We start from the raw sequence: 27,151 nt of genomic DNA on the forward strand, positions 1-27,151 counted from the left end.
AATTCGAATTTTCTTGATCACTCATTTTGCGGAGCTACTTCAGAATTTGAATTTTTTCTAACACCATTATTCACGTGAAGGTCATCTGTGTAGGTAAAGGAGACCCCTTTAAGACCTATCCCTCTGCCTCAATTTTCTGTGATTAACGGTTTCTTTTGCCGAATTTCTCGCCTTATGCAGAGTTCCAGTCACAGCTGGGTAACAACTCTTCTTTTTTTTGCTTCCTTCGGCGACTTTTGCTAAGCTTTCTAGCATGTGTGCTTATGCCGCTGCTGCCAATGTTCGTAGTGCTAGCTACCGCTGGCACCATTTATTGGGGTGTATGTGCGGGGTCACCACTTTTAAAGGCAAAAAATGAAGCAAAAGATTCCTATGCCACTTACTCGAATGACGCAAAAAGATTGCTATGCCATTTACTCGAATGACGCAAAAAGATTGCTATGCCACTTACTCGAATGACGCAAAAAGATTGTTATGCCACTTACTCGAATGACGCAAAAAGATTGCTATGCCACTTACTCGAATGGGAGAACCCCTTGTCGGCCCTAATGTTAGTGAGATTCCCGCTCTTACCCCAACGGTTCTGCAAATATCGGGTTTGGTACTACCCTATTTACAGTATACCCTGTTCGAGGGTATGGTAACGCCATCGAGTGGTCGAATAGCCACTTTTTAAAACCAGATGTACCCACCTTGGTTTACGGCTAGAAAATTTCTACTCTTTCCTTGGAGGTAATGACCCTCCCTGTCAATATAATAATGACAGTGCCTTTTAGCTCTATTCCTACCCTGTCTGGGTTACGGAAAATACTACACAGTTTGTAGAAAATACCCTACTTGTATTCTTTCAAAAGGGTCACAAATGTAATTAAAGAAACGAAAATAGGTCATTTATCTGAAAGGAAAAGAAACGGGGGTGGAATATAACAGACCCCATTTGCAGACTACTATTATGCCTAAAATTCTTCTGTTTCTACCAACGTTTCATCGGTCCAGCTAGATTTTGTTTTTCTTTCCGTATTATCTTTTATTTAATTCTTTCAATTCACGGTACAAATACTTTATTATTTAGTAATATACGGCACTACTACATTGCATTTATTACTAACACTAAAAAAAATTACTAATTATACACTTGCTTCTACTTGTTAAAAACTGAATACTATTTTTTTTTTCTCATTTTACAATTCTTCATTGAGCCTTTTCTCCATTTTTTCTATTGTACCCAACTCTTTGAGGGGATACAAATTTATTTCTAATAGCCAAAGTTCAAGCAAAGCTGCTCGAAGTTTTGCTAATTCGAGAGCAGCTAAAAGCGAAGTCCATTTACCTTCCTCCTTTGACAAAGCCATTTCTGTTACAATATACAATATTTCAATATTTTTTTTTTTTGCGTTTATATCAACTTAAAACAAATTTATTATTTTACTTAACCTATTTTGGGGAGGCTATTATCTCCTATGAGATATAAAGGGTTTCCTATCGTAGCCTAGCGGTTATAGGCCTAATCAATTTTCTTATATGTCTGTATCTTTCCAAAAATTAAATTTGAATTACAAAGTTTAAATAGCCTAACTAGTTCGTAGTTTTCCTCCAATTTCTGGCACGCGCCATTTGTAGCGATTAAAGATTTTATATTGTGGTAATAGAGAAGATTCGCTACCGTGGTGATAGAGATTTCTCCTATAGCGCCGCTTATAGCGCTGGAGATTGTGTCAACTAGGCTGGCGCCGCTCTCAATTAATGAGAGAAAATTGAACATGTAGACATACAAATGTGGCTTCTTCTTTCTTGAGCTATCTGGAGATCAGATTCCTTTGGGAGCATTTACCTTGGAGACTGGCGAACTAATTACCTATTGTCGGACTAGACTCAGACATATAGAGAAACAAACACATATAAAAAGACAATAGATTTATTGAACTTACATGCTTAGTTGTACAGCAACGGGTCACTTCAATGACAATAATGATGACCGAGATTATTTGCGGTACTCATCGTTTTAAGTCTGACTTCATATTCAAATTAAAAACACTTTTACCCCACTCCCGAACGCAGCTCTTTCGTGCTGCGCTCTAGGGACTGCCTGCCATTGGCTCACGTGCCGCAAGGACGTGAATCCTCGTCCAATAGTCCCTTTAAGATATTTCAGATGATTCAGGAGTTCACACAGTTTTTTGTCTTTTAAACTTCCTTGGAAGTGTTATGCATTGCATTTTTTTTGCTACAATTATCTTAGCGAAATTCGAACGACTAGCGCCGTTGTCTGACTGAAGCTAGAAATGCAATTTCTCTTTTTGCTGATTAAGGACTTTTCATTTTTGCAACTAGATTTAGCTTAATTATAAGAAATCGGAATTATCTTTAGAAAGGAACTTTATTTTGGTATTTTAAATACATCGCATCTTACTCATGGTACATTGGGTACTTGTCTATTACATAAAACACTACTTACCGAGACTTAGGACTTCCCACATCGGTCGGTATATAAGGTAGTAATGATGCCTCTCCATGAAGACCTCTCCAGTGTATACGGCCAAAGATCCTCCAGGGATGTTCTTGAGAGCGCTGCTTCTTTTTCTAGTCATTGTCCAAGTGTATGATTTTGTCCGCGCCGTCGAACTCCTGGAGGAGTCCAACACCAAACATCATGAGGCAGACGAATACTACCCATTCTGACTATGTGTCCCCGATATCGCCACCGACTGCTTATGACTTTGTCAATAACAGTGATTGTTTAGTTTTCTCTCTAATGAATGCGTTGGTAATTTTGTTTGTCCAGTTGATTCCGAGAATCCGTCGATGAGAATTATTTTCAAAACTTTGGATTCTTTTCTTTATCTTTTTTGTCAGCGCCCCGCTTTCAGAACCATACATTAGTGCTGACAGGACATTTCTATTAAAGAGCCTCAGTTTCAGCTTCAAAGAGAAAGTGGCATTTCTCTTTCATAACTTATCAAAGGCGCTTCCTGCGCACGCGATACATGTGGCAACTTCATGCTCGGGGCTTCCATCGGTACTCACTAGACTCTAACGTCTCTATCTAAACATCTCTAGCTCTTCAATTTCCTTTGCTTTAACTGTAAGTGGCTCAGCAGATAGTTTATTCACATTATTGCGCATGATTTTTGTCGTTTGCGGGCTTTTTGACAAACCTATTCTTTCACCTACTTTCGAGAGCTCATTTATGTTGTACTGAAGCCCCTCTCTTAAGTGAGAAAGGAGCGTCATATCGTCTGCATTAAATAAAGTGTGATTTTCATTCAACTGGATGCCACCTATGAAGTTGCATGTCCGCAGTATATAATCAATGAGCATTGCAAACAGTACTGAGTACAGAATGCACCCCTGTCAAACGCCTGAGTTGACTTTGAACCACTTAGTCAAGTCCCCATCTTCAGTTCGAACAGCACACATTTGTTCATCATATAACGCCATTATGCTTCTGACAATTTTATCCGGGAAGCCATAGTAGCGCAATACTTTCCACAGTGAATCTCTATGGACTGAGTCGAAAGCCTTCAAGAAATCGATAAAAGCCATTATGATTTCAGTCTGCCATTCATTTGAGTCTTCACTAAGTATTCTAAGACTAAAGAACACATCAGCACATGACCTACTTGGTTGGAAGCCATGCTGTTCATCTCTGAGTATGCGGTCAACTTTTGTCTGGATGCAATTCAAAAGTTGTTGGCAGAGGACTTTGCTTCCTGCAGACTGTAGGGTGATACCTCGCCAATTGTTGCAATCAGAAGTTCTACCCTTCTTAAATAGTTTTACTATAAGGGGAAAGTTTAATATTTCGTGAAAATATTCTTTCCATCTATTATCTATTTCTTCTTTGTGTGTTAGCAGTCGTCCCGATTTAATTTCAATCGCAGTAGCAGGCTTTTTGAAATCTCTTGTGATCTATTTTGTTATGCGATAAAATGCCCTGCTATAACCTTTACTAGCAGCAGTTTCGACAGCTTTGGCCTCGAGGAAGCAACGTCTATCTGCTCTAGTTGACCTTTTTACAGCCTTGTGGGCTTCTTTGTACTTATTTCTTAGATGGTCCTTATGTTCAGAGGTGGCACTGAGGTCGCAGGACTCTAGTTGAATTTTTACCTTTTTCCTCTCCGACATGAGTTTCCAAGAAGAATCCCTTATCCACTGTTCCCTTTTCTTTTTAGCAAAACCAAAAGTCTCTTCAGCTACACTTTGCACATTTTCCACGATCTAAGACCATGTTTCACCAACAGATCCTTTCCTCTCCTCGCAAACAAGGCTATAAAACTTATTGCAGAGGGATAGACAATAGTTTTGCGAATGTCTGTCCCCCTTAACATCTGCACATCAAACTTTCCAAGAGTTCTTCTGTATTTCACAATAGTCTTTAGCCTCAGCTTGAAACGGGCGATCACTAGTTGGTGATCAGAGAACGAATCAGCACCACGAAAGAAACGCAAGTCCTCCAAACATCACCTGTATCGCTTCCTGATCAAGAGATGGTCAATTTGGTTTCTTGTCACTGCATCAGGGGAAGTCCAAGTGTACATGTGGATTTCCTGGTGGGAAAACCACGAGCCACCAACAATGATACCACGGCTAGCACACATGTCTATGAATCGCACACCATTATCATGCAAGACACCCGAACCATGTTGTCCAATCACTTCAGGTGCATAACTATGGCCATAACTTTGGCATTAAAATCACCACATATAACCAAAATATTGTGCTCAGGTACTTAGTTGACTAGATTGTTAAGTTCATAATAGAAACAGTCTTTCTTGTAATTGTCAGCTTCGTTTGTTGGAGCATATGCAAAAATTATTGTGAGCTTTGACTGCGAGCTTGAGAAATGGACTTTCATCATTCTTTGGTTTTTGGGGACGAACTCAAGCATGGACTTTTTTGCATTCCTGCTGACTGCAAGGGCAACGTCAGCTTCACGCTTCTTTGCTGTGCCAGAAAAGAAAACTTCATAGTTATCAACTGCAGTAGATCTAAAACCTGTCAATATAGTTTCAGATAAAGCCGCTATGTCAACATTATATGTTTGGAGGGTTCTTATAACACCTTGTATGCGACCAGATTGTGTATCAGGATCCACAGTGCCAAGGACATTCCAAAACGCAAGGTTGGTTAGTTGTCAAAAATCGTGTCCGGGGACGTTCGGAAGTCATTTTGGATGAAGTCAAATTGGGTCCAAGGCTTTTCGTTGCGGTTTCATGAATCAGTGATGTTTTACGGGGATAGAGGATTAACCTATCGCCCAACCCTCTTCCTTTCCTGGCTTGGGACAGGCTGCTACCAAAACCCCAAAAGGCAAGGATCATCATAGGCGGAATTAATCACACTCGAGAATAAAACACTCGAGAAGTGAAGTTTGGGGAATGCTAATGAAATAAAGCAAAAATATGATGAAAATATAATAGTTTAGATACAAATTTGGGCTATATGTTTGCACATTAGGGGAGGGGGGATGGGGGTAAAGACTAGCATATATTAAATACATAACCTAAGCAAATCTGTTTTAATCTAACCGAACCTATTTAACCTAATGAAAAAAAAAATATGATGAAAATAGAACACTTTATTAGCAAAATTGTGAAAACTACGACTTGGAAATATGCTACCAGAACGGAAAAATATCCTAGAGAATCGCGTTAAAATAAAATAGCCTTCTGCTTTTACTGCCACCCGCCACATGTACTCTACTGAGTATGAATGTAAATGATGGTGGGATGTACCTTGGTGCCGTTTGTTCATCCACTTTGTGGAACCCCGCATTCTCTCTACTTTTTGGGTTGAGGCGCCAGTTTCTGGGTCGACAAAATTCTGTTTGTGGTTCAGATTTAAATGAGTGTAACCTACTTGTTTCAGCTCAGTTGTGTTGTAGCCCTTCCAACAATTTGAAATGATTCTTTAGCATCTATAGCGAGACTATATACAATACTATCACTAGTCAAAGCAAACTAACCGGTGTCCCCAAGAATTGCGTTAATAATGAACTAAAATGAAATAGGACAAGAATCGCGTTAATAATGTTTCTTTGTCTTTGAGACGGTCAGCCGACGCCAAAGCTCCCAATTTAATAATTCACAAATGACCTTCACAATTTTGCTAATAAAGCATTTTATTTTTATCATATTTTATTGTCACCAAACTTCACTTCTCGAGTGTGTTTTGTATAGTAGGTAAGTACCCCTAATTGATTCAGGATACAATCTAGAATACGATGACAACATAGATGGCAACAAATCTTGTTTTATTCCTGCAGTTCTTGTCCTGGTACCAAGAAGCATTTTTATAAAATTAAATTGTCCAGTTTAATAAGAAGTGGCTGAAAAATGTTTTATTTACCTTTAGTTTACAAGTATTCCTCTTTCTTTTTAATAGAGAAATTCTGCTAAGATGAAATCTTGTTGTTTTTCCTGGATATTATTCTCTATTTTGGAATTACATATGCCGATTTTTCTTTAAGTGCCAGTTTCTTTAAATTGAAAAAGTAAATTTGAAAATTTGAAAACAAAAATATTTTAGAGGAAATTTAAGCTATTCTGAAACATCAAATTCTTCATATTTGTATTTTTGCCGTCATGCGTAAAGGTCGTATCCGACATTTTCAAACTTCAGGTATTTGCTAAAAATCGTTCGTCAAACTGATTTCAAATTTGGTTTTTGATCCGATTTTAATTTGATAAATTCACAGTATAGATCAAGAGGATACAATTTTAGTTTGGTTTGGGGGGGGGGGTGTTACTGGGTTTGAACCCCTCCCGAACAAAAATCCTGGATACGGCCTTAAGTGCCTGGCCAATACTCCCTATGAAAAGAAACGACAAAAGAACAAAGAACAATAGGGAAATCTTTTTGCAAGACAGTGGAGATAATTTGAATGAATATTTCGGCCCTATGTCCTAGGGTCGTCCTCAGCAAGACAAAAATATATACAAGAAAAACAACATGCGATCAATAAAACCAAAAATTAAAAAATTTTCTAAGCAGTCCTAGCATCCTTACTTCAGCGACGTTCAAAATACTGATAAAAAAAATAGCATTGAAATTAGTTTTGAGTAATTATCTCAGACATTTGAAGAACTCAGATGCAATCTATAGGCGTGCCAGTGCTGATATAATAAACAATATCTCTATATATATTTGTAATATGTAATACAATATAGGCTATAATAAATTTATAATACATATAGTAAATATATAAATATATTTTGGCAACCGTTTCGAAATGTTGTTTTGTTGTTTTTGTGTTTTGAATTTTTTTTTGTCTGAAAATGAAATAAAGTAAATAAATATTTTAAAAAAGCAGATAAAATATATAAACATACGAGTATAAAAAATTGTAAACAGTCAGATGTTTTCTTGTTCTAATATTCTTATCCCAATACACTGTTTGAGCGGTTATATTTTATTTAGTATTATAAATAAAATTGGAAATATGTAGCCTAGAAATGGAAATTCAATTCACATTAAATGGTACAAATCTATAAGAGACGTGGAATGAAAAAAGGCTGGTAAATTAATTATTTTTAGAGCAAACTGTTTTGTCTAGAGAATTACTGGTTAATAGAGAAATACTGGTATTGTAAAATTTTATTTACTTTCCTATGAACTGTTTGTTTATTTCATATTAACATATTTATACTTTCTAAACATTAGGCCTTAGTTTAGTTATTTTTCCATGAATAAGGTTTGAAAAAAAAAAAAAATCTTTCAAAGCTTAAAGCAAATTTAATGCGTTATATTGATCATATTTATCTAACTTGGGCAAGGATTATGGATGAGTATCAGCTGCAGCTAGCGATAATGGGCAGCAAATTACATACCCATGTGATTATACTACATACGAATAATATATACCCAGCAAGTTATATTATATACCCATAGCGATAACTATGGACATATAATGGGTAGCAAAAGCTATTTTTAAAATACATCTGAGGTGGACAGCAAAACCAATATTTACTTTTTCTTGCAACGATCACTTTAATGGATTTGTTTATTGTAAGATTCAGGATATAAATGTTAATTTATACTTATTGCCTTATATATGACGTTTTTGTAAATTATTGACTAGTGAATATCCTGTCCCTCAATTTACTTTCGTTAAGATTTCCTTGTTTCTTAAACGATTTGTTCGAGTATTTTTTTGCACATTAGTAATACAATTATTGTTAGTTATTGGTAACACAGGTCTGGCGCGACTTGGGTGGGGGGCATAATGTGCTAAAAACTTCATTTTTTGATCACGGTACTAGTTAGAGTTCGGTGTAAAAACAGCAAAAAAAGATAAAAAATAAAAACAGTTTATCCTAGAACCACATAATTCCAAAAAAAGACAAGTATCATCCAGCCTTAGGGTGAGGAGGGGGGAGGCCATATTTCGCATACTTTCTTGTATTATGTGTCCCTGATCTTCGAGAGACTTGATTAAAATATATGAACAGAAGTTTCCAAATGATATTTCTGAATAAAGAAGTTAAAAATGTGGAATTTTAAGTACTATTGGGGCCGCATTTAGATAGTTAAATAGAAATTTGTATTTAAATTAGCAATTTTTGAACTTTCAATTTATTAATTTTTATACTGTTGATAATATTTCTTGTTGATAAGCTAGTAATAAAAAAAATGTAAATGAGATAAACATAATTAACCAAACAGGATGAAAAAAATAAATGAAAGAAATAGGAAAAATAAAAAATAAGGTAAAAGATCATAAAAAAATAAATTTATGAAATTAGATAACGATTTATGTTTATACTGTTTATGATGCTGCTAGGAATAAATATGAACTATTTCTGGAATGAATTTACAACAAGCCCTTGGCCTAATGATGGTTTGTTTGGATAAATAAATAAATGGTACCCAAAATAATAGAAGAATTAATATCTGGGATGATAAATAAAAAGGGTGCCTTTGCGTTTCCTGTGGATTGTTAGTTTGGGCGCGTCTAGTTTGTTTTTTCTTTTTCTTTTTTATAATGTGTGGATTTGGTGTCGCCTACGACGTTACGACTAACTCCGTATCGTTATCTTCCGAGTAGGTGAAAATATAGATGGTTTTTCATTGCGCGAATCCATTGTTTTTCTTCTTCCTGTTTGTTTACTGAAAAAAATGATGGATATATGAAAAAACAGTGTAGTAAAAATTACGCTTACCCTTGAAAATCCCGTAATACAACTAATTATGAAGCAAGCATTTAACCAAGAAGGGATTCGCCCCCCCTCCCCCGGGGCTCTCTCTATTACCCTTTTTTGTAATTTCTTACAATTCTTGATTAATTTACATCTATTTGCTTTTCAGATAACATGCCCAACACTCCCTCACCCCTCAAAAAAGGGTTATTATGCTGTTTATTATGTTCATGTATATATTTACGGTAGTTTTAAAAATACCGTAATAACGTTTGAGCCGTCCTAGCCGAGTGGTTAATGCGCAAGACTTGAAATCATTTGTCCCTAAGAACAGGGGATCGAGTCCTGGTGTCGCCGGTTATTTGGTTTGGAACCGGTGTCAGTGTTGTGACTCTGTAAGCTCAGCCAGAGTTGACCCAGCTCTAAATGGGCACCTGAAGAAATCTGGGGAATAACACGAGAAGTGTCGGATGATTTGCCCCCAACCACGTACTGCACTCCCGGCCGAAGCCAGAGAATCAGGAGATCGGTTCCTGCGCTAAGTAGGCAATTGGTCGGTATGCGAAAAATTTAAAAAGGTAGAAAATGTGTCTATTCGGGATAAATAATAATTATGTAAAATTAAAAATTTGTTATTCCCTATAATTGCGTAAAAACACGTTAACATTGGATTCTCAATTACATGGTAGTGCACTTCTTAAAACTGTAATACACTTAAACACGGTACTACACGGTAATAAACTTAAAAAAGACTGGAGGAATTGAACTAACGCTTAAAATAAGGTAAAATGAAGAGTTTTAGGCGTAATAAAATTGTTCAAGATTTTGCTGGCTTCCCTTGGTTGCATTCTTGGTAAAAATTACCCATTCTAATTTTATTCCCTGAGTCCTTAATGCAATAAAACAAATATTGAGCAAGCTGTGGAAATAATGACATGAATTCTCTTCATCTGTTTTTGCTTTTCCAAAACTTGAAAAAGATTCCAGGAAATATCACAATACTTGGTGGTTGAAAGTCTCGAAAGATCTACGAGTATATATCTTTTTTTTTAAATTGCCCCAAAGAAACTGTAAAAATTGTAATTCCCTAAAACAGAATTTCAAGTTTTTTAATAATTGTCTTTTTTGACAGATACTTCCCTAAAGTGGAAAGACTGCTCATAGTTGGCATTACTAATTAAAAAAAATACATTTGTCAATTTAGTCTGAAGTAAATCTAGTAAGCAGAAGTTTTTAATCGCGTCCCTGAGCTATAGCTTCTGAAGTGAAAGCTGACTCTCTCTTTTTTTCATTAAAGCAGTTGAATTTTGTTAAATCAGCTTTCCACCAATGTGTCATCTAGCGTTTTACAGTCTAAAACCAGAAATACTCCTAAATAGCTTCGCTTACCTGGATAGTATTATTAGTAAAGATGGTGAATTATAAAAATAGAATAGCCAAGGTTCAGGGTGATATTTCTGTATAAAGAAGTTAAAAATATGGAATTTCAAGTACTTTTGGGGCCGCATTTAGATAATTAAATAGAACTGTGTCATCAGATTAGCCCATGAAATATTGAACTGAAAGGTAACCTGTGCCTAAATTAGCCAATGTTGTTAAAGTTACCTCTAGACCAAGTCGTGCATGTCTTAAGGATTGTATAAATTTTAGCCTAATGGAAGGTTTGAAGTAAACAAGAAGATATGCCTTAGCATATCCGGCTACCATCCTGAATCTTGGCTTCCATCTTGGTCAATACGTACTGCCTTGCTAGCCATCATTGGGTTTATGCCAAGCTTGGGTCGAGGGGCGCTTGGCTCGCTGGATTTTCCAAAAGAAGAAAGACAGAAACTTGCAGTCAAGTAGGTCTTGTTTTAGGATAAGTTATTCTTAGTCTTTATTAATTTTTCTCAATATTTCAGTTCTTACTTTCTCCTATAGATGTTTTTACTTTATTTAGTTTTCGTAGTATCTTTAGCATCTTATAGTTTCTCTCATTTCGTTTTTCTTCAGTTTCTCATAGTTTCTTTAGTTTCGTATAGTTTCTTCATTTCTAAAGTATCTTATTTTCTTAACAAGTCAGTCTTATCTCAGTCTAAGCCTCAGTCAATGTTTTTTAATTTTTTTTGATTGGATTCTCTGTATATTTAAATCAATCATGTTCAAAGCGACAGGTTTCTGGTCCATGCCTAACCCCTCCTTTGCAAAATCTACAGATTTGTCCTGTAATTTTATTGTTATCCATATAATTTTAGTATTTTTTTTTTGCTATTCATTGTCGAAGTCATCCATGGATCAAATTATTTTCTTTGGATAATAAGAGACTACGGATGGAGGGCATTAGAACCGACCCTCTTGAAATCGCAAGACTCTCCTTTGTCTTTGTCTCTCTTCATTGTCCGTTGTCTCCCCTCTTGAATCAGGCTCTTCCGAACGCGCCAGGAAATGCCTAATTAATGTTGCTCAATTCAAAGATTCTTCATTAAAATTTCAAATTTTTGATTTATTTTTCTTACGATTTGATATTGGCTGCCGTCAATATTGTGGCTATAGTCTCCTCCTTATCCTGTACGATAGCATTATCCGTAAATGCCAAGAAACAGAAACCGCTTAATTACTACATAAAAGGAGCCTGAGCAGTTTTCTTCTATCTTTTTGGGAATTTTCTCGTAAATATAATTTTTTGTGGTGAATGTTTCTAGGCATGGCTTCGAAGTGAACTATCCATATTTTTTTGTATAGATACACACAGCTATGCACTTTTGGGGGAGGGGGGGGGTTATTGGACCATTGTTTTTTTTTCTAACGGAAATTTTAGACCAGTATTTGTTTTTTATTGTGTAGGAGGGACTTCTTTGAGCAATCTTGCTGGAAGGTATAAGTTGGATGGAAAACCAGCAACTTATGGTTCATTTACCATGATGTTTGGAACAATGTTTTATTTTAAATATATTTTTTTTTAAAACTATAACATACATAATGCTTAAACTAAAAGTCATGATTATTTATGCAAAAAAAGAATCTGTAAATACTGTTTGATGCCACTTTCCAAGAATATTGCAAAACAAAGTTTAAGGGGCCCAAGTCGTATGTTGCGGTCTATCTTACGATAAAATCATCCTAATCTTATGAAGATGTATCTTTTTGAAAGCCAACCTCAAATAAACAAAAATGAGGTCAAACTTGAACAGGGTGAAAATAGACCATAAAAGTGGATTTGAAAAAAGGATAAGCATCGATGAGAGGGTGTGATCTCTGCTGATCAGCTGCTTTGATGAGATTTTAGTGTTACTATAAAAAATGTACTTGTTAAAAAATATATTGAGTTTGCAGTAGTGCGTCTCAGTAGCACTGAACTCGGCTGAACAGCTGCTTCGATGGGTTTTTAGTATTACTATTAAGAATGTATTTGTTAAAAGAGTTATTGAGTTAAAGCTGCACTGAAATCTGCTGATCTGCTACTTTGATGAGTTTCTATGTTGCTATTAACGATGTATTTGTTAAAAGAGGTATTAAGTTTGTGGCAGAGCGTTGAAAGCAGCACTGAACTCTGCTGAACAGCTGCTTGGATGAGTCTTTAGTGTTACCATTAAGGATGTCTTTGTTAAAAGAGGTATTAAGTTTGCAGCAACACGTTGGAAGCAGCACTGAACTCTGCTGATCAGCTGCTTTGGTGAGTTTTTAGTGTTGCTATTAAGGATGTATTTGTTAAAAGAGGTATTAAGTTTGCAGCAGCAGGCTTGACGCAGCACTGAGCTCTGCTAATCAGCTGCTTTGATGAGTTTTTAGTTTTGCTATTAACGTTGTATTTGTTAAAAGAGGTATTAAGTTTGCAGCAACACGTTGGAAGCAGCACTGAACTCTGCTGAACAGCTGCTTAGATGAGTTTTTAGTCTTACTATTAAGGATGTATTTGTTAAAAGAAATATTGAGCTAAAGCAGCACTGAACTCTGATAATCAGCTGCTTTGGTGAGTTTTTTAGTTTTGCTATTAACGATGTATTTGTTAAAAGAGGTATTAAGTTTGCAGCAGCGCGTTGGAAGCAGCACTTAACTCTGCTGAACAGCTGCTTAGATGAGTTTTTAGTCTTACTATTAAGGATGTATTTGTTAAAAGAAATATTGAGCTAAAGCAGCACTGAACTCTGATGATCAGCTGCTTTGGTGAGTTTTTAGTGTTGCTATTGCAGCAGCACGTTGGAAGCAACATTGAACTTTGCTGAACAGCTGCTTCGATGAGTTTTTAGTTTTAATATTAAGGATGTATTTCTTAAAAGAGATGTTGAGTTATAGCAGCATTGAACTCTGCTGATCAGCTGCTTTGATGAGTTTTTAGTATTGCTGTTAAGGATGTATTTGTTAAAAGAGGTATTAAGTTTTACAGCAGCACCTTGGAAGCAGCACTGAACTCTGCTGATCAGCTGCTTTGGTGAGTTTTTAGTGTTACTATTAAGAATGTACTTGTTAAAAGAGGTATTGAGTTTGCAGCAGCACGTTCAAAGCAGCACTGAACTCTGACTAACAGCTGCTTCGATGAGTTTTTAGTGTTACTACTAAGGATGTACTTGTTAAAAGATATATTGTGTTTTAAGAAGAGTGAAATATAAATGTCCATGTGTAATTTTACAGCTCTTTTTTTAATCTCAGGTGTGTCAAATCTGTCCTTCCAGGCTAAGCAACTGTTTTCACTTGCTCGAAGACTTTTTTTCCGTATGTCAGAACTTGCCATATGAGTAACTTTCAAAACTGGTAATTTTTTTCCATTGCTCCCAATTTGTAAAAATGTTTCAGAACCAGTGAACGTTTCAAAACCAGTAGTTATTTTGCAACATTCTGAATTTTATTAAAGTATTTATTATGTAAACCTTTCAAAACAGACAGTTCTTATTTTATGTCTTTCTTATATTATTCTCAAGCATTATTACATTAGTCATTACATTAATTATTTTTACGATGACACCAATCACAATTATCATATTCATTGTAACGTTAATGAATTCTTATTACTATGATATGATAATATAATAGAACTAATTGATTTTATTACGTTAGTTCTGAAACATTTTAAAACTCAAAATTTCTATTACATTTCACCAAATTCGTATTACATCACATAATCCTTACTACATACTGATTTTATCTTCCTGAAAAACTCAAAACGAACGAACCAAAATTAGTTTTAAAATTTGTAACTCTTTTGCCCTGCTCTGAATTTTTTCTTTTTTTATTTATTTATATATTTGTTTGATCTACAGGAGAATCTAGTTTTGAACGGTTCGTAAAATTGCTCTTATTGCTCAATAATGAAAGGCTCAGGAAAGAGGAGTCAAAAGAAAGCTCTTTTTAGGCGCTACTCTCAGTGGCTCCATTAAAAGAAAATGTAGGAAGGAGGAGGGCAAGTTTATTTTACAGAATTCAGGAGGCAAATATTTTAATTGGCAGAAGCCATTAGAATCAGGAGGCATCCAATTAATGACCCTGGCTGCTTTTCCACCTGGAATTGTCTGGAGTATCAAACAGAGCGTGGTCTTACACGGTTTCCAAATTCGTTCTTATTACCCAAAAGAGGAAAAGCCTATGGAAGAGTACTTGGAAAAGAGTTTTTTAAGGTGCTACTCTCAATGGTTACTATGGGTAACTCTCCCTGTGTTAATTGACTCTCCTGGCTGCTCTCACACGCGGAATTGTCTGGACCATCAAGCAGAGATTAGTCTTGTACAGTTTCTAAACTGGGTCTTATTACCAAAAGGAGGCAACACTAGGAAAGAATGCTTGGAAAAAAGATTTTTAGGCAATACTCCCAGCGGTACCTACTGAAAAAATTTGGGAGGAGGGATTTATTTTTAAAAATTAAAGGGTTAATTTCCATCGTTTGGCGCTCCTGGCTGCTTTTTTTAACTGGAATTGCTGGAATCAGTTCATAAAATCGATGGACTATCGAGTAGGGTCTAAGTCTTACGCAGTTCCTAAACCAGCTCTTATTACTTAAAAGAGGAAAAGCCTAGGAAATTGTGCTTGGAAAAGAGCTTTTTAGGCGCTACTCACAGTAGTGCCTATTAAGAAAATATAGGGGAGGGAGTTTTATCATTCAAAACGTATGGTTTAATTGCCCCTGACTGTCACTCCTGGCTGCCTTTCCACCTGGAATTATATGATCAGTTCCATCAAAGCGATGGACTCTCAACCAGAGTGCAGTCTTACTCGGTTCCTAATTTAGTTCATTTTAGCCAAAAGAGGAAAAGCCTAGGAAAGAGTGCTTGGAAAAGAGGTTTGTTTGGTCCTATCATTGCACGTCGAATCATTCACCTGATGAACTATGTGGACTATCGATACCATTCGTTGATTCTTTCAACTCAAGATTCAATGTATGCATTAAGCTTAGCCATTAGAGTATGGGACCAGACTAGATGAATATTGTAGCACTTTCCATGTATGTTGCATCATTAAAAATGCAACTACAAAAAATAGTTGTGATAACAAGATATTATAAACGTTATTTTTCTAGAATAGGTGAAAGATTTATCACACTGTAAAGCATCGCTCTTTTGAAAGAGCATATAGTTTATTTTTTAAGCAATTTAAACAACCCAGATGAGCTATAAAATTTAATTTAGCTATAGATAGGGATTCGAGCCCTGGTATCGCTGGTTATTTGGCTTGGGACGGTGGTCGATGGTGTGACTGTGTAAGATCAGCCAGAGTCGACCCAGCTGTAAATGGGTACCAGGAGAAATAAGGAGAGAACACGGAGAGTGTCGGATGATTTGCCCCCCAATAACGCATTGCACTCCCGGTCGACGGCAGAAAATCAGGGATTGGTGCCTTCGCTGCGCAGACCATTGGTCAGCATATGGAAAAGCTTTTTTTTAATTTTATGTATAGAAATAGTGCTTTGTGAATATATATATAATAATAAAGGAAATTAGTGAATGAAGAAATAGGTTGCCTTCTACTGGTAAAATCTTAACAGTCTAATAACCTTACCAGTCTAAGTCTAAAATAAGCAGTCTAATTAGTTGATATAGGATGAAACAAAAAGCAAACAGATAAAATTGCTAGAGAGTTTTATCCCTTTTTGTCAACGGATCATGTAACCATATGAGCAAAGTAGTTTAATAATTGTGAAAGTAGAAAAAAACATTAATAAATTGCCAATGTTGGGCTAGTTTTAAAACGTTTATAGTGTGGATAATTTAAGCAATTAAGTAATGAATAAAATAAAATCGATTTGACAGCTAATAGATAAAACAAATGAATTATTTTTCATAATATGCAATTAATTTAAAATTTCATTAAGCATCTTCTGCCGTCTCTCCCGAACATCTTCTGCCATCTATTCTTTCGATTATTAAAAGATACTGCAAATCCTACTTTTAACATGAAATTACAAAGAAGCTCGAGAATGTTCGATAACTAGTACAATTTTACCAAATGATGTACTTTCTTTTTGGCTTACACCTGACTGATATTCTACTATTACTCAAAAGCTAGTATAATTTCGGTGAATATGACCGATATAATTAATTTTCTTTTTCATAGATAATTATGGTCAGGTGTCTCCCATATAGTTGCTTCCTATCCTTTAGCAGATAGAGAGGATTCTTGGACTTTGGATTGGCTCATCCGATCGCAAATTTGGAATTCTAGCGACTGTTTTGAGGGAAGAAACTAATAGGAGGAGGAATAATCTGCCCTCTTTGAACACCATGTGTGCCTCTGGATGTTGGAAAAAGTAAAAATGTTTTAGAACAGCTAACTTCTATCGCATTTCAATGTTATATCATTCTTAAAAGTTCTTACGTTAGTTATGCAATTATTACACTAGTTTTATATACTTCGTCTTGACTGCTTTAAATTTCAAAAAAAAAAATTTTCAGGTCTTCATCATGGTCATGCACTCTTTGTGGACCTTGCTATCAGTTGTTATGTGATGAACCAGACTCATCAGGGATTTCAGAAGAAGCGAAAGTTCTGGGTATGCAAATAGGAATGAAAGTTAGTTTTGCTCTATTCTTATATTAGTGTTTTGGTATTACAGGCCTGTCACAAGGTCTCTAAAGTCCCTAAAACTGGAGAATGTCCTTAAAAGTCACTAAAACAAGTCTCAAATCCCTATAAGTCCCTTTTTGCAAGGTTAAGCCTTGTCAATACTTCAGCTAAGAGGTCCTTTCAGTGTGTTAGTGACCATTAGTGTCCTGAAAACTGTAGAATAATTTCAAGTCTACAGCGTCTAAGTCTTCTTGATAATGATGAATGAAGGGATTTAATGTTTTTTGTCTCTGACAAGGCAGTATCTAGGGGGCGGCTAGGGGGTTTGAACCCCCCCCCCCTGAAATGTTTTTCCGACTCGTAAAAATGTAACAAATATGAATATAAATTTATTTTTGATGTGTTTTTAAAGTTTTTTTTTGTAATTCCCCCTCCTCCCCCCCAAAAAATCTTTGTAACCTCCCCCCCCCCCAAAAAAAAATCCTGAATACGACCCTGGCCTCTTAACTGTCCTCCGACGAAACCTAGTATCTACACCTTAGTAAGTTCGGAGAAAAACGCAAAAATGTTACTTTTTAAAGCTGCTTCTAGTGCAATACCATTTTCAATGTTTTTAAATATTAGAAATGTAAAAAATAATTCACTGATCCCCCCAAAAAAACAATTACAAATCCGTCTTATTTTTTAAAACGTAAGAAAAAGTAGATACTAGGTTTTGTCAGTATTTTCCTGGCGAGGTCAACATGAAATTCAACTGACAAAAACTAGTATGTACACTTGTTTACATTTCAAAAAAAATGTTAGTAGTACTCTAAGGCCTGCTAACATACCAAGTTTTGACGAATATGCACGTTCAGACTTCCATTTTTCTTCATATGGTTCATCTTCGTCTATTGTCAAGTCTGGAACAGATGCGACCGGAAGAGATCCAAAACTGGCTTGGCATCATTGGGCATAATTTCTATGCAATGGCGTCCTTCTTTTCTTTGGAAATGCTTCTTGGTGCTGAATCTGGGTCAGGTATTTTCCTGGGATTGAATGGCTTTTGAAGAAAGTCAGAAATCTCAACTTCATCGTTCTCAAAGCTTGTGCGATAAAACAGATTTTAGGATCCTTTACGGAACTCAGCTTCAACAATGTCTTTCAAGTAAGGCAGCTTGACCTTCTTTGTGCTAGCTCTATTTTTTTAGGTCCTATTTCGGAAGGAACTGTCCATTGTGGTAGCAGCTCTTTGATTTCTACCGAGATCTTGTGCCAAGGTACTTTTTTTCCATGGTTTTTACGGACATTCTGACCAACAACTCCACCTTTTATTTTCTTACACAATTCGGTAATAAGTGCATCAGTTCTTAAGCCAAGGGTGTTTTGAAATGTTGTCTTGCATACTGGGATTTTTTTTTTTTTAGGTGTACCACGGCCTTTGGAAGAAAATAAAGTCTCGATTAATTTTTTTTTGAATGGTTTCTTTGAAGTCATTGAAGAGCAGTTGCTTTTTTTAAAATGCTCGGCGTTTGATGGGAGATGATTTTACACCCTAGCAAGCCACTTGAGCCTCGACTCATAAGGTTCTTCCCAAAAGCTCTTCCAGACTGCAAATCGATTTTCTTTTGTAAGTTCTTTGCACTACTTCTTACATAATGGTTCACAAGGAGTTAAATCATTGAATGGGTGTTTTCAACTTGTCTCGTGTTATCTCTTCTTCCCCACATTTGTCTCTTTTTCGTTCAGGATGGGACTTCATGCTAAATTGTCCATGTGCAGGAAGGTTTCCTGGCCTATCATGTTCTAAATCTTCGGCGAAAGGTATATTAAGAAGTTTGGGGCGTAAGTCAAGAACAGTTGGTACAATCACTTGATCAGTGTTTAGTAGAGCAGCAATCTCATTAAATGTTTCCACATCTACCTCATCCAAAACAAGAGGTTGCATCAAATGTAAATTTTCAGCATGGTCGCTATCATTACCAGTGGCCAGTATCACTGGAATTTCCTTTTCGTTATTGTCCAAAGTGGAATGCATAGCAGGTGATAATGTACAGGGAGCTTGGACTTGTTCATAAGGTAACGGTCTGTAACAGAAAATGAAATGGTGATATATTTCATTAAACAGTTGGTTAGCTGATACACTCTATACTATGTAATATAACATGTTGCTGCAGCCTAGTAAATAACAAACCTCGGCCCATAGCAACAAAAATTAAAAATGTGTTTTTAAAAATAGTAGTTAATATGTGTGCAAAAAAGTCATTTTTCTATACTAATTCACGAATGGTAATTGTTACTCAGGTTAACTCCAAATATAATTTTTTTATGACGAAAACTAATTTAGCTGATTTTTGAAAAAAGACCCTGTAACCTCTCGAAAATGGTGTCAGATAGAAATAAAAAGTATCCCACTGAAATCATCATGGCCGGAAACCCTTAACCTAAGGATTACATCCCTTCAACAAACAGAATTTTTTCCTATTAGATTACCCTGTGCATACAGTAAACCTAGTTTCTAACGTATAATTCGCCTTTTTATTGTTCTGTTTTATTCTTTCAGCATAGGACTAGTCGATTTTAAATATAATTATACGGTATGGGTTGAGGGGTGATACTTTTTGTTCGTTTTAAGTTTCAACATCGCTCTTTACTTTCAACACAAAAAAGTTGGATAAACCTATACATTAACGGAGTATATACCCCCGCCCCTCTAATGTGCAATTATATACCCAGAATTGCAGCCTGAATCCAAATACAACATTCATTTGTGTCACAAATTAACTTTAACCCCACCCCTAAATACATCCAAATCAGGGTATATATTTGCACAAAAGGGGGGTGAGGGTAAAGTTCATGGTCAGAAGATGGTCAGAACCTGGACATATGATCTCGTCGCAATAACTTTTCGGTATAAGATTCGCCGATAAATAAATATTATCAATAAGGGTAGCCGACTGACTAGTAATCCGTGTCGGTACTTCTGCAACCGGAAAAAAAATTGTGCGACAACATAAGATTTAAAAAATCAAGGTTAGAACTACTTAAATTAAGAAGATTAAAATTAAAATCACCAATAAAATCCCGATCCAATTTAGTCGCCGGTGTATCGGAAATAAACATATCAAAATCAGAAAATCCTCCGGATTAGTACTAGGTGGCCGGTATACTAAACAAACTAACAACTTTTCTTCTTCGAAACTTCAATCTCAATAGAAAAAGTTTCGATCTTACCTTCAATCCAACAATTTAAATCCTTCTTTACTGTGTATCTCATTTGATCCTTAATTTTAAATGTAAGTCCACCCCGCATCATAGAATTTCTTGATTTTGAGACCAGCTGGTATCCTGTAAAAGTGTATGACGGGAGGAAGCTATCCTGTGTAAGAAAAGATTTGCATATACCCAACATATCAATTTTATCACAAAATGAAGTAAGAAGGTTTGACAGAAAAATTCGACGTGATGTGACAGTTCCACTGGCCAATACATATATCCATATTTTTCACATTAATTACGTTACTATTCATAATATCAACATATCTACTATGCCTCATCGGCCTAACATTGACTTCAGCGGGATCATTTGCCACGCGAGATAACAGTACGTCATCAGTACGAAATGGACTATTTTCAAGCGACTTAAAATGCGAAGGGTTAATGCACGAAGCGATTAACCTTATTTAACTTCACTGACAACAAATGATGATCTGTCCCTGGTTGACGGAGGACAAAACGTATGAATGAAAAACTAATGCTAAATTTTAAAAATAAATGAAAAACCAATGTTACGTAGCTAAAATTACTACAATCAGGAATAAACTTATGAAGATATGCTACTAATAATATATGTAAGAAAAACGCACGCATCAGAAGATTACTTCTAGCAACCAGAGCCTCCGTGGTGATAATTGCTAGTTTTACGAACGAAAATTTAACCTTGGTCGGACCAGAGACACTTGTTCCCAAATTTATCTCTAGTCGCGTTTAGAATATTTTTCTTCTTGCGTTTAAGGTTTTCGCACACAAAGATCCCGCTTTTCGCACGTTTAGGCTTAACTTTGAAGATAGACTTTGCAATCTCTTGTTACTGAGCTTAACTATAACTGGCGCTACTCTGTCAGGTCTGCTTGCTGGGTTGTTATTCAGGCTCAGTCTATGTACTCTAATAATATCAGAATCGGTAATTTACAAGGCCCATTTTTTCGCGGATGACACTCCGCATGGTACTGTTCATGTCGACCGTAGCGGGCTGCTTGGCACAATGAAATAGAAGCGAGTCCAGTTTCCCCTCTTGTTCAAAGTCGTCCAGTTTGTTTTCTAAACTACGAACTTTTTCTTCAAGTAAATCAATCTGATGCTTGATTCCTTTGAGGGATTTTTTCAGAAACAAAAATTTGGGGGTATATTCCACAGTGATTGCATCACAAATCTCAGAGACAATAATTTCCGTCAAAAAGTTACCAACTCCCTCGTTCGTTTGATTTTTCCTGTACCTTCCGCTGAATATCCTTCCTAATGTTTTCTTTCATTTGAGCGATTTCCTGCTCAAACGCTACCAATTGAACTCGAAGTCCTCTCATATCAGCAGAAGCGCTGCTGGCAGGCCAGTTCTTAGCTGTGCCACTTTGATGTTTAGCTTTTTTCAATGCATCAAGATGAATTTCGGGAAAAGAACGAAGTTCTTCGAACGCTTTCTTTACTCCTTTCGTGATTTTCTTGGATGCCTCCTCTTTGTTGCTTTTGTAATCTACGAGTTGGCCATCTACGATGAGCTGCTGATCTTGTGACCCATAACAGAATATTTGAAAAAAACTACGTTTTCTAAAGAGTTAAAGAGGCTGAGTTACAAGGTCGAACCTTAAAACGTACAGGGATTAGGAGTCACAGTTTGGGGGCTGCCGCCCCCCAAACCCCCCGCTTTCGCAGCCTTTAAATAAAAAAAAAGTTTTTTAAGCTGAAAGTAAGGAGCGACATTAAATCTTAAAACGAACAGAAATTATTCCGTATATGAAAGGGGCTGTGCCCTCCTCAACGCCTCGCTCTTTACGCTAAAGTTTGACTTTCTCACAACTCTTTTTTTTAAACAATAAAAACTTTAGCGTAAAGAGCGAGGCGTTGAGGAGGGCACAGCCCCTTTAGCCCCTTTAGAAAACGTAGTTTTTTTCAAATAATTTCTGCACATTTTTGTACAGTTTATTACTTATTATTGCTTGACTAACTGTTAGATGATTGTGTATTATTCTTTTTTTTCTCGACAGGGTGTTTTAAGGGTCGACCTTGTAACTCCGCCTCTTTAACTCTTTAGAAAACGTAATTTTTTTCAAATAGTTTAAAAAGGAAACTGAGTTTCTTTTTTAAACTTTAAATTCAGTATATAAAAAATTTACTCTGACGGTGAACCGAACCCGGATCTTCCGCCTGACAGTCTGAAGTATCAACCGCTGTACTAAAGAGACATAATTGTAATTGTTTTTTAGTAAATGGAATCTATTTTTGACGCAAGCAAACCCCAACAAAACTTGATATTTGGTTTTTGGAAGGAGTGATCAGATTGAGCTGAAATTTCGAGGATAAGCTCCCAGGCCCCAGGAAAGCTTATCCTCTAAATTTCAGCCTGATCAGACAACGTTAAAGGGGGGCTGTGGTGGGAAAAATTAAGATGGGCTCTTATAGGAAAAAGAGGTTTTTTGTAAATGTAAATTCGGGGGATAATTTTTTCGGTCTGAAAATATGAAAAGGCCCTAACAGGTCGAATTCTGCTTCGAATGAGTCCTCATTTACCCGGATCAGTTGCCAACTGTGGCCTGTAGGCGTGGCTAAAAAAATTTTTTTTGAACTTTAAGTGGCTATATTTGGTTTTTGGAAAACAGGGAAGGAGTGATCGGATTGAGCTGAAATTTCGAGGATAAGCTCCCGGACCCTAGGAAAGCTTAACCTTTAAATTTCAACCCAATCGGACAACGTTAAAGGGGGCTGTGGTCGGAGGGTCGAAACTTCCGGCCCACTTTTACCCATGAAGATAAAGTCGGAGGGGGGTGAAATTTTGCACGTTTCTTAGTTGGAGCTTGGGCTACAAAATGCGATTACCGCTGTCTTTCTGCGACCGCTAGGACTGGAAATCGCTTAACATTGTGGCGGGTCGCCTCTTTATAGAGGCACAAGTGTGCCTCCTTGATACCCGATATTTCGTTGTACCCCTTACAGTCATCACCGTCTCAAGAATCCTAATTGGCCAGAGGGAGTAGCCCACAAATCGTGCTAAAGCTATGTCACCTGTCTTTAACTGACTAGATTGGGGGGCCATTACGAAACTGAGTAAAGTCGCTAAACAAAGACTTGCACGCAAGGGGCTTTTCCCCCCACTTTCCAATAATTCCCCCCACTTTCTAATAAACGCCTTCTAAATATCCAAATTAAAGCACTGAATCGTAACCACAAGTATTCACAGAATTGAATCGGCAGAACGTCTTTACTGGCTGAGTGCCGAACTACGAGGAACTCTTTAAATGCATGGAGGAACTCTTCATGCGCTAGGGGGTAAATTTCTGAAGAGACTCTTTTCCACTGGGGTAGTTTTACTTGGTGGGGAGTTTCCTACAAGGGGAAATTTTTCTTGAATTTCTTTTCTTTTAAGATCACAGCAATGCCACGACAGGTAATCTAGTAGCCTATAAAGTTCTGTTTTCAAAAATTCAGTTTACGAATTGATAAATTTTACAAGAATATATATTTTCATAGAATTAAAGGAAAGATATTTCGCAGACTATCAATTACTATATAAAGCGTCATTTCAATACAAGTTAATCGAATATATGTATGTGTATATATGTATTTCGACCTCTTCATGTTTTGATAGCCCCATTTACGTGCGCGATATTTCTATTCTATCATTTTGTTCTATGTTTCGGTAGATGTCTCTTGTTTTACGGCAATATCAGTGTAAATCGACTATCCAATGTATTTTTAACCCAGCTTTTCTCGATAACTTACTCACATTTGACTTTACTCGTCCATTTCGTCTTATTTCTCCTTATTACTGCGTGACATTACTTTTTGTTCTTCAATAAATATTATTAGGTGACAATTTATGTATGGTATTCTATTAAGGTTAAACCATCGCCTTCAGACAGTGCCACAACCTCAACAGTTGCCAATCATGTATTTCAAGCGTCATCAGAGGGCATTGATGAGTCTACTATGACTGCTGCTACCAACTCTGCTGAAGAAACTGTGCCGGGAAATGCTGTTCCTGGTGGCCCTTCAGCTACTTCTACTACTGTTGTTGGTTTAGAAAGTGCTGGTCCAGAACCTAGGGCTGAAGAAGTAGGACATGGTCTAGCTGGTACCAGGGAACCTGAACTGCGACAACGAAATGCTATCTATTTATCTCAACCAGTTATATTTGAAAATGTGCAACAAAATTTAAGTGAACAAGTGCGTTCGGGAGTTATTGACAAAATTTTGTGGTTTTTTATTATTTTTATTGGTATTTTTTATTTCCGGCGTGTCTTTGAATTCTTTTTTCGTGCCTGATAAATCTTTCTTGTTATAAATTTATTTTCTAAAAAGATTAGTTTTTAAAGCTTTTTACCTTATACAACTTATTTGACAGTGTTAAAATTGCGAGTCAGAATCAAAACATGTGTTTCAGTAGTAAGAAATTATTGAAGGTGTTCAGGGTTTTATATTTTATTGGCATTTAGTATTTCCATCATTTATTTAGTTTTTACGACTGACTCATTATCTTTTCGTGAAAGTCTGGAAGGATATATTTTTGGGGGAATGTGCTAAATAGGGTTTTTTGCTTAATGGTGTTGCAAAATAGGGTACAAAGGATCTAAAGCCATTTTTTAATGTTTTGTTGATGTTATGGGAAATTTTGTTGTGTGTTTTCATCCATTTTTGTCTATTATTGTGTTAAAGTTTTTTCATCTGGGAACATTACTTTTTTCAAAGAAAAATTTGAGAACATATTTTGTGGCATTTGACAACATTTAAAAATCTTGGCCAAAGTTCAGGATCGATTTGTTTTGTTTCATTAGTTTTGATTATAAAATACTAACGTATAAAATAAAACTATCATAATAATGTCATCCAAAAGTAATCACTCATCATTCCAGTGAAACTTATCTGGACATAAATCCTTCAAAAACTTCAATATATGATTTTTCTACAAATAATAACTATATAAAACATTAATATATTTCACTTAAAAAAACAAAAACTTTTGAGTAGTTTCAAGTAGATTTTGTTCTGCTTCATACCAGAATTGTTATTATTTTTTTACTTTACAGAAGAACAGGAATCAATGCAACCTGAATTGAGCTATGTTTAAAGGCTTAAAGAATGTTTTTCAGGAGGAAAAGAAAAATGGTATCTTGCAGATAAATTAATTTAAGAACAAAAATAAAAACTATAAGAATTTCTAATGTTAGACACTCAAACGCCTTGGAGTACTTTCTCTCTCTCTCTCTCTCTCTCTCTCTCTTCTCTCTCTCTCTCTCTCTCTCTCTCTCTCTCTCTCTCTCTCTCTCTCTCTCTCTCTCTCTCTCTCTCTCTCTCTCTCTCTCTCTCTCTCTCTCTCTCTGACATTTTCGTGGGATTTTACTTGTTTTTAAAATTTTTTTATTCATGTTTAATTTTTGGGACTAAATTAAAAGTCTATTTGGAAATTGACCCAGTGTTAAGAACAGATTGTAGGCTAGACTAGTATGGAGAGGGAAGAGCTTAAGGCGTAGTCATATCCTTTTTTTTTTACAATAGTTGTAAAAAAATGTATCTACAGTATCCGTGGTTTGGTGATTTTCCTCCACTAGACTGCCCCCTTCCCTTTTCCCCCCATGTCTGAAACCCTGCATATGAGCCTGAGATAAGTTATATATATGAGATATATATCTATGAGATAAGAGAAATATATATATATATATATATATATATATATATATATATATATATATATATATATATATATATATATATATATATATATATATATATATATATATATATATATATATATATATATATATATATATATATATATATATATATATATATATATATATATATATATATATATATATATATATATATATATATATATATATATATATATATATATATATATATATATATATATATATATATATATATATATATATATATATATATATATATATATATATATATATATATATATATATATATATATATATATATATATATATATATATATATATATATATATATATATATATATATATATATATAAAAAAAAAAAAATATATATATAGACTATCTTTATAAGTGAGCAACAGTTGTTTATGTATGTACCTTTTCTCGAAAACGGCTTCATATTTTTTCGGAAAAATTGGCATTATTCTTGCCTAAAAACGATCTAGATGGTCAAAAGTTTGAGAAAATTGGTTAAGATCTTTAATTTTGAAAGAAAAAATATATGTGAGTGACGTCATTTTATATACATCGGTATTGCAATGACGTTGTCACACTTGTCTCACTTATGTGGAAAAATTGAAGATTTTTATGCATAGGAAAGTTGACATTAAATTGCTGAAATAGCAAAAACTGGTAATTGCAAAAATATTTTGACAAGGGCTTGCAACACTTCAAAAACCATAAAAGAGAAAACTAAAAGTTTGAAGCTTAGTAGAAATTGTTGTTAGAAATTGGACTTGATTCAATAATGAAATATCTTTGAAAAGATACAACATAAAAAGACATTAGATTGCGTAAAAAGCAAAAAACTGGTAATTGCAAAAATGTTTGTATGTATTTTAACAAGGGATTACAACAATTCAAAAACCTTAAAAAAGAAAACCAAAAGATTGAAAGCTTAGTAGAAATCGTTATTAGAAATTGAATTTGCTTGAATAATGAAATATCTTTGAAAAGACCACAGTATGAAAAGCCATATCAGTAAGAAAAACTTATCTAGAGGTAGACCCAAAAAACTAAAATTTGCAATTGTTATAAATAATAACTCATTGTAAGAAAAAGAACTTTTTCCCCATCAGCTGAACAATTAACAAATCTGCAACCTGACC

At 35.4% G+C, this 27,151-nt stretch overlaps 1 protein-coding gene and 1 long non-coding RNA gene across 2 annotated transcripts in view; one reads left to right on the forward strand and one right to left on the reverse strand.

Moving 5' to 3' along the window:
• LOC148953657 (uncharacterized) overlaps positions 1 to 25,273 on the forward strand; it is a 136,663-nt gene extending 111,390 nt beyond the window's left edge. The window contains exons 3-5 of the mRNA XM_089108403.1: positions 10,788 to 10,978; positions 16,994 to 17,111; positions 24,195 to 25,273. Coding sequence (XP_088964529.1) covers positions 10,788 to 10,978; positions 16,994 to 17,111; positions 24,195 to 24,620 — 735 coding nt within the window. The 3' untranslated portion in view covers positions 24,621 to 25,273. The remainder of the gene's footprint in view (positions 1 to 10,787; positions 10,979 to 16,993; positions 17,112 to 24,194) is intronic.
• Positions 19,006 to 21,233, reverse strand: LOC148953658 (uncharacterized). Its single transcript, XR_016143760.1, has 2 exons — positions 20,319 to 21,233; positions 19,006 to 19,171 (listed from the first exon to the last, which is right to left on the reverse strand). It is a non-coding gene; the product is annotated as an uncharacterized LOC148953658 (long non-coding RNA).
• Positions 25,274 to 27,151: the final 1,878 nt, after the last annotated feature.

The sequence above is a fragment of the Artemia sp. Qi Xiang Cuo genome, chromosome 3 (genome assembly GCF_049724085.1).
Source record: "Artemia sp. Qi Xiang Cuo chromosome 3, ASM4972408v1, whole genome shotgun sequence".
In the NCBI taxonomy this organism is placed as follows: Eukaryota; Metazoa; Arthropoda; class Branchiopoda; order Anostraca; family Artemiidae; genus Artemia; species Artemia sp. Qi Xiang Cuo.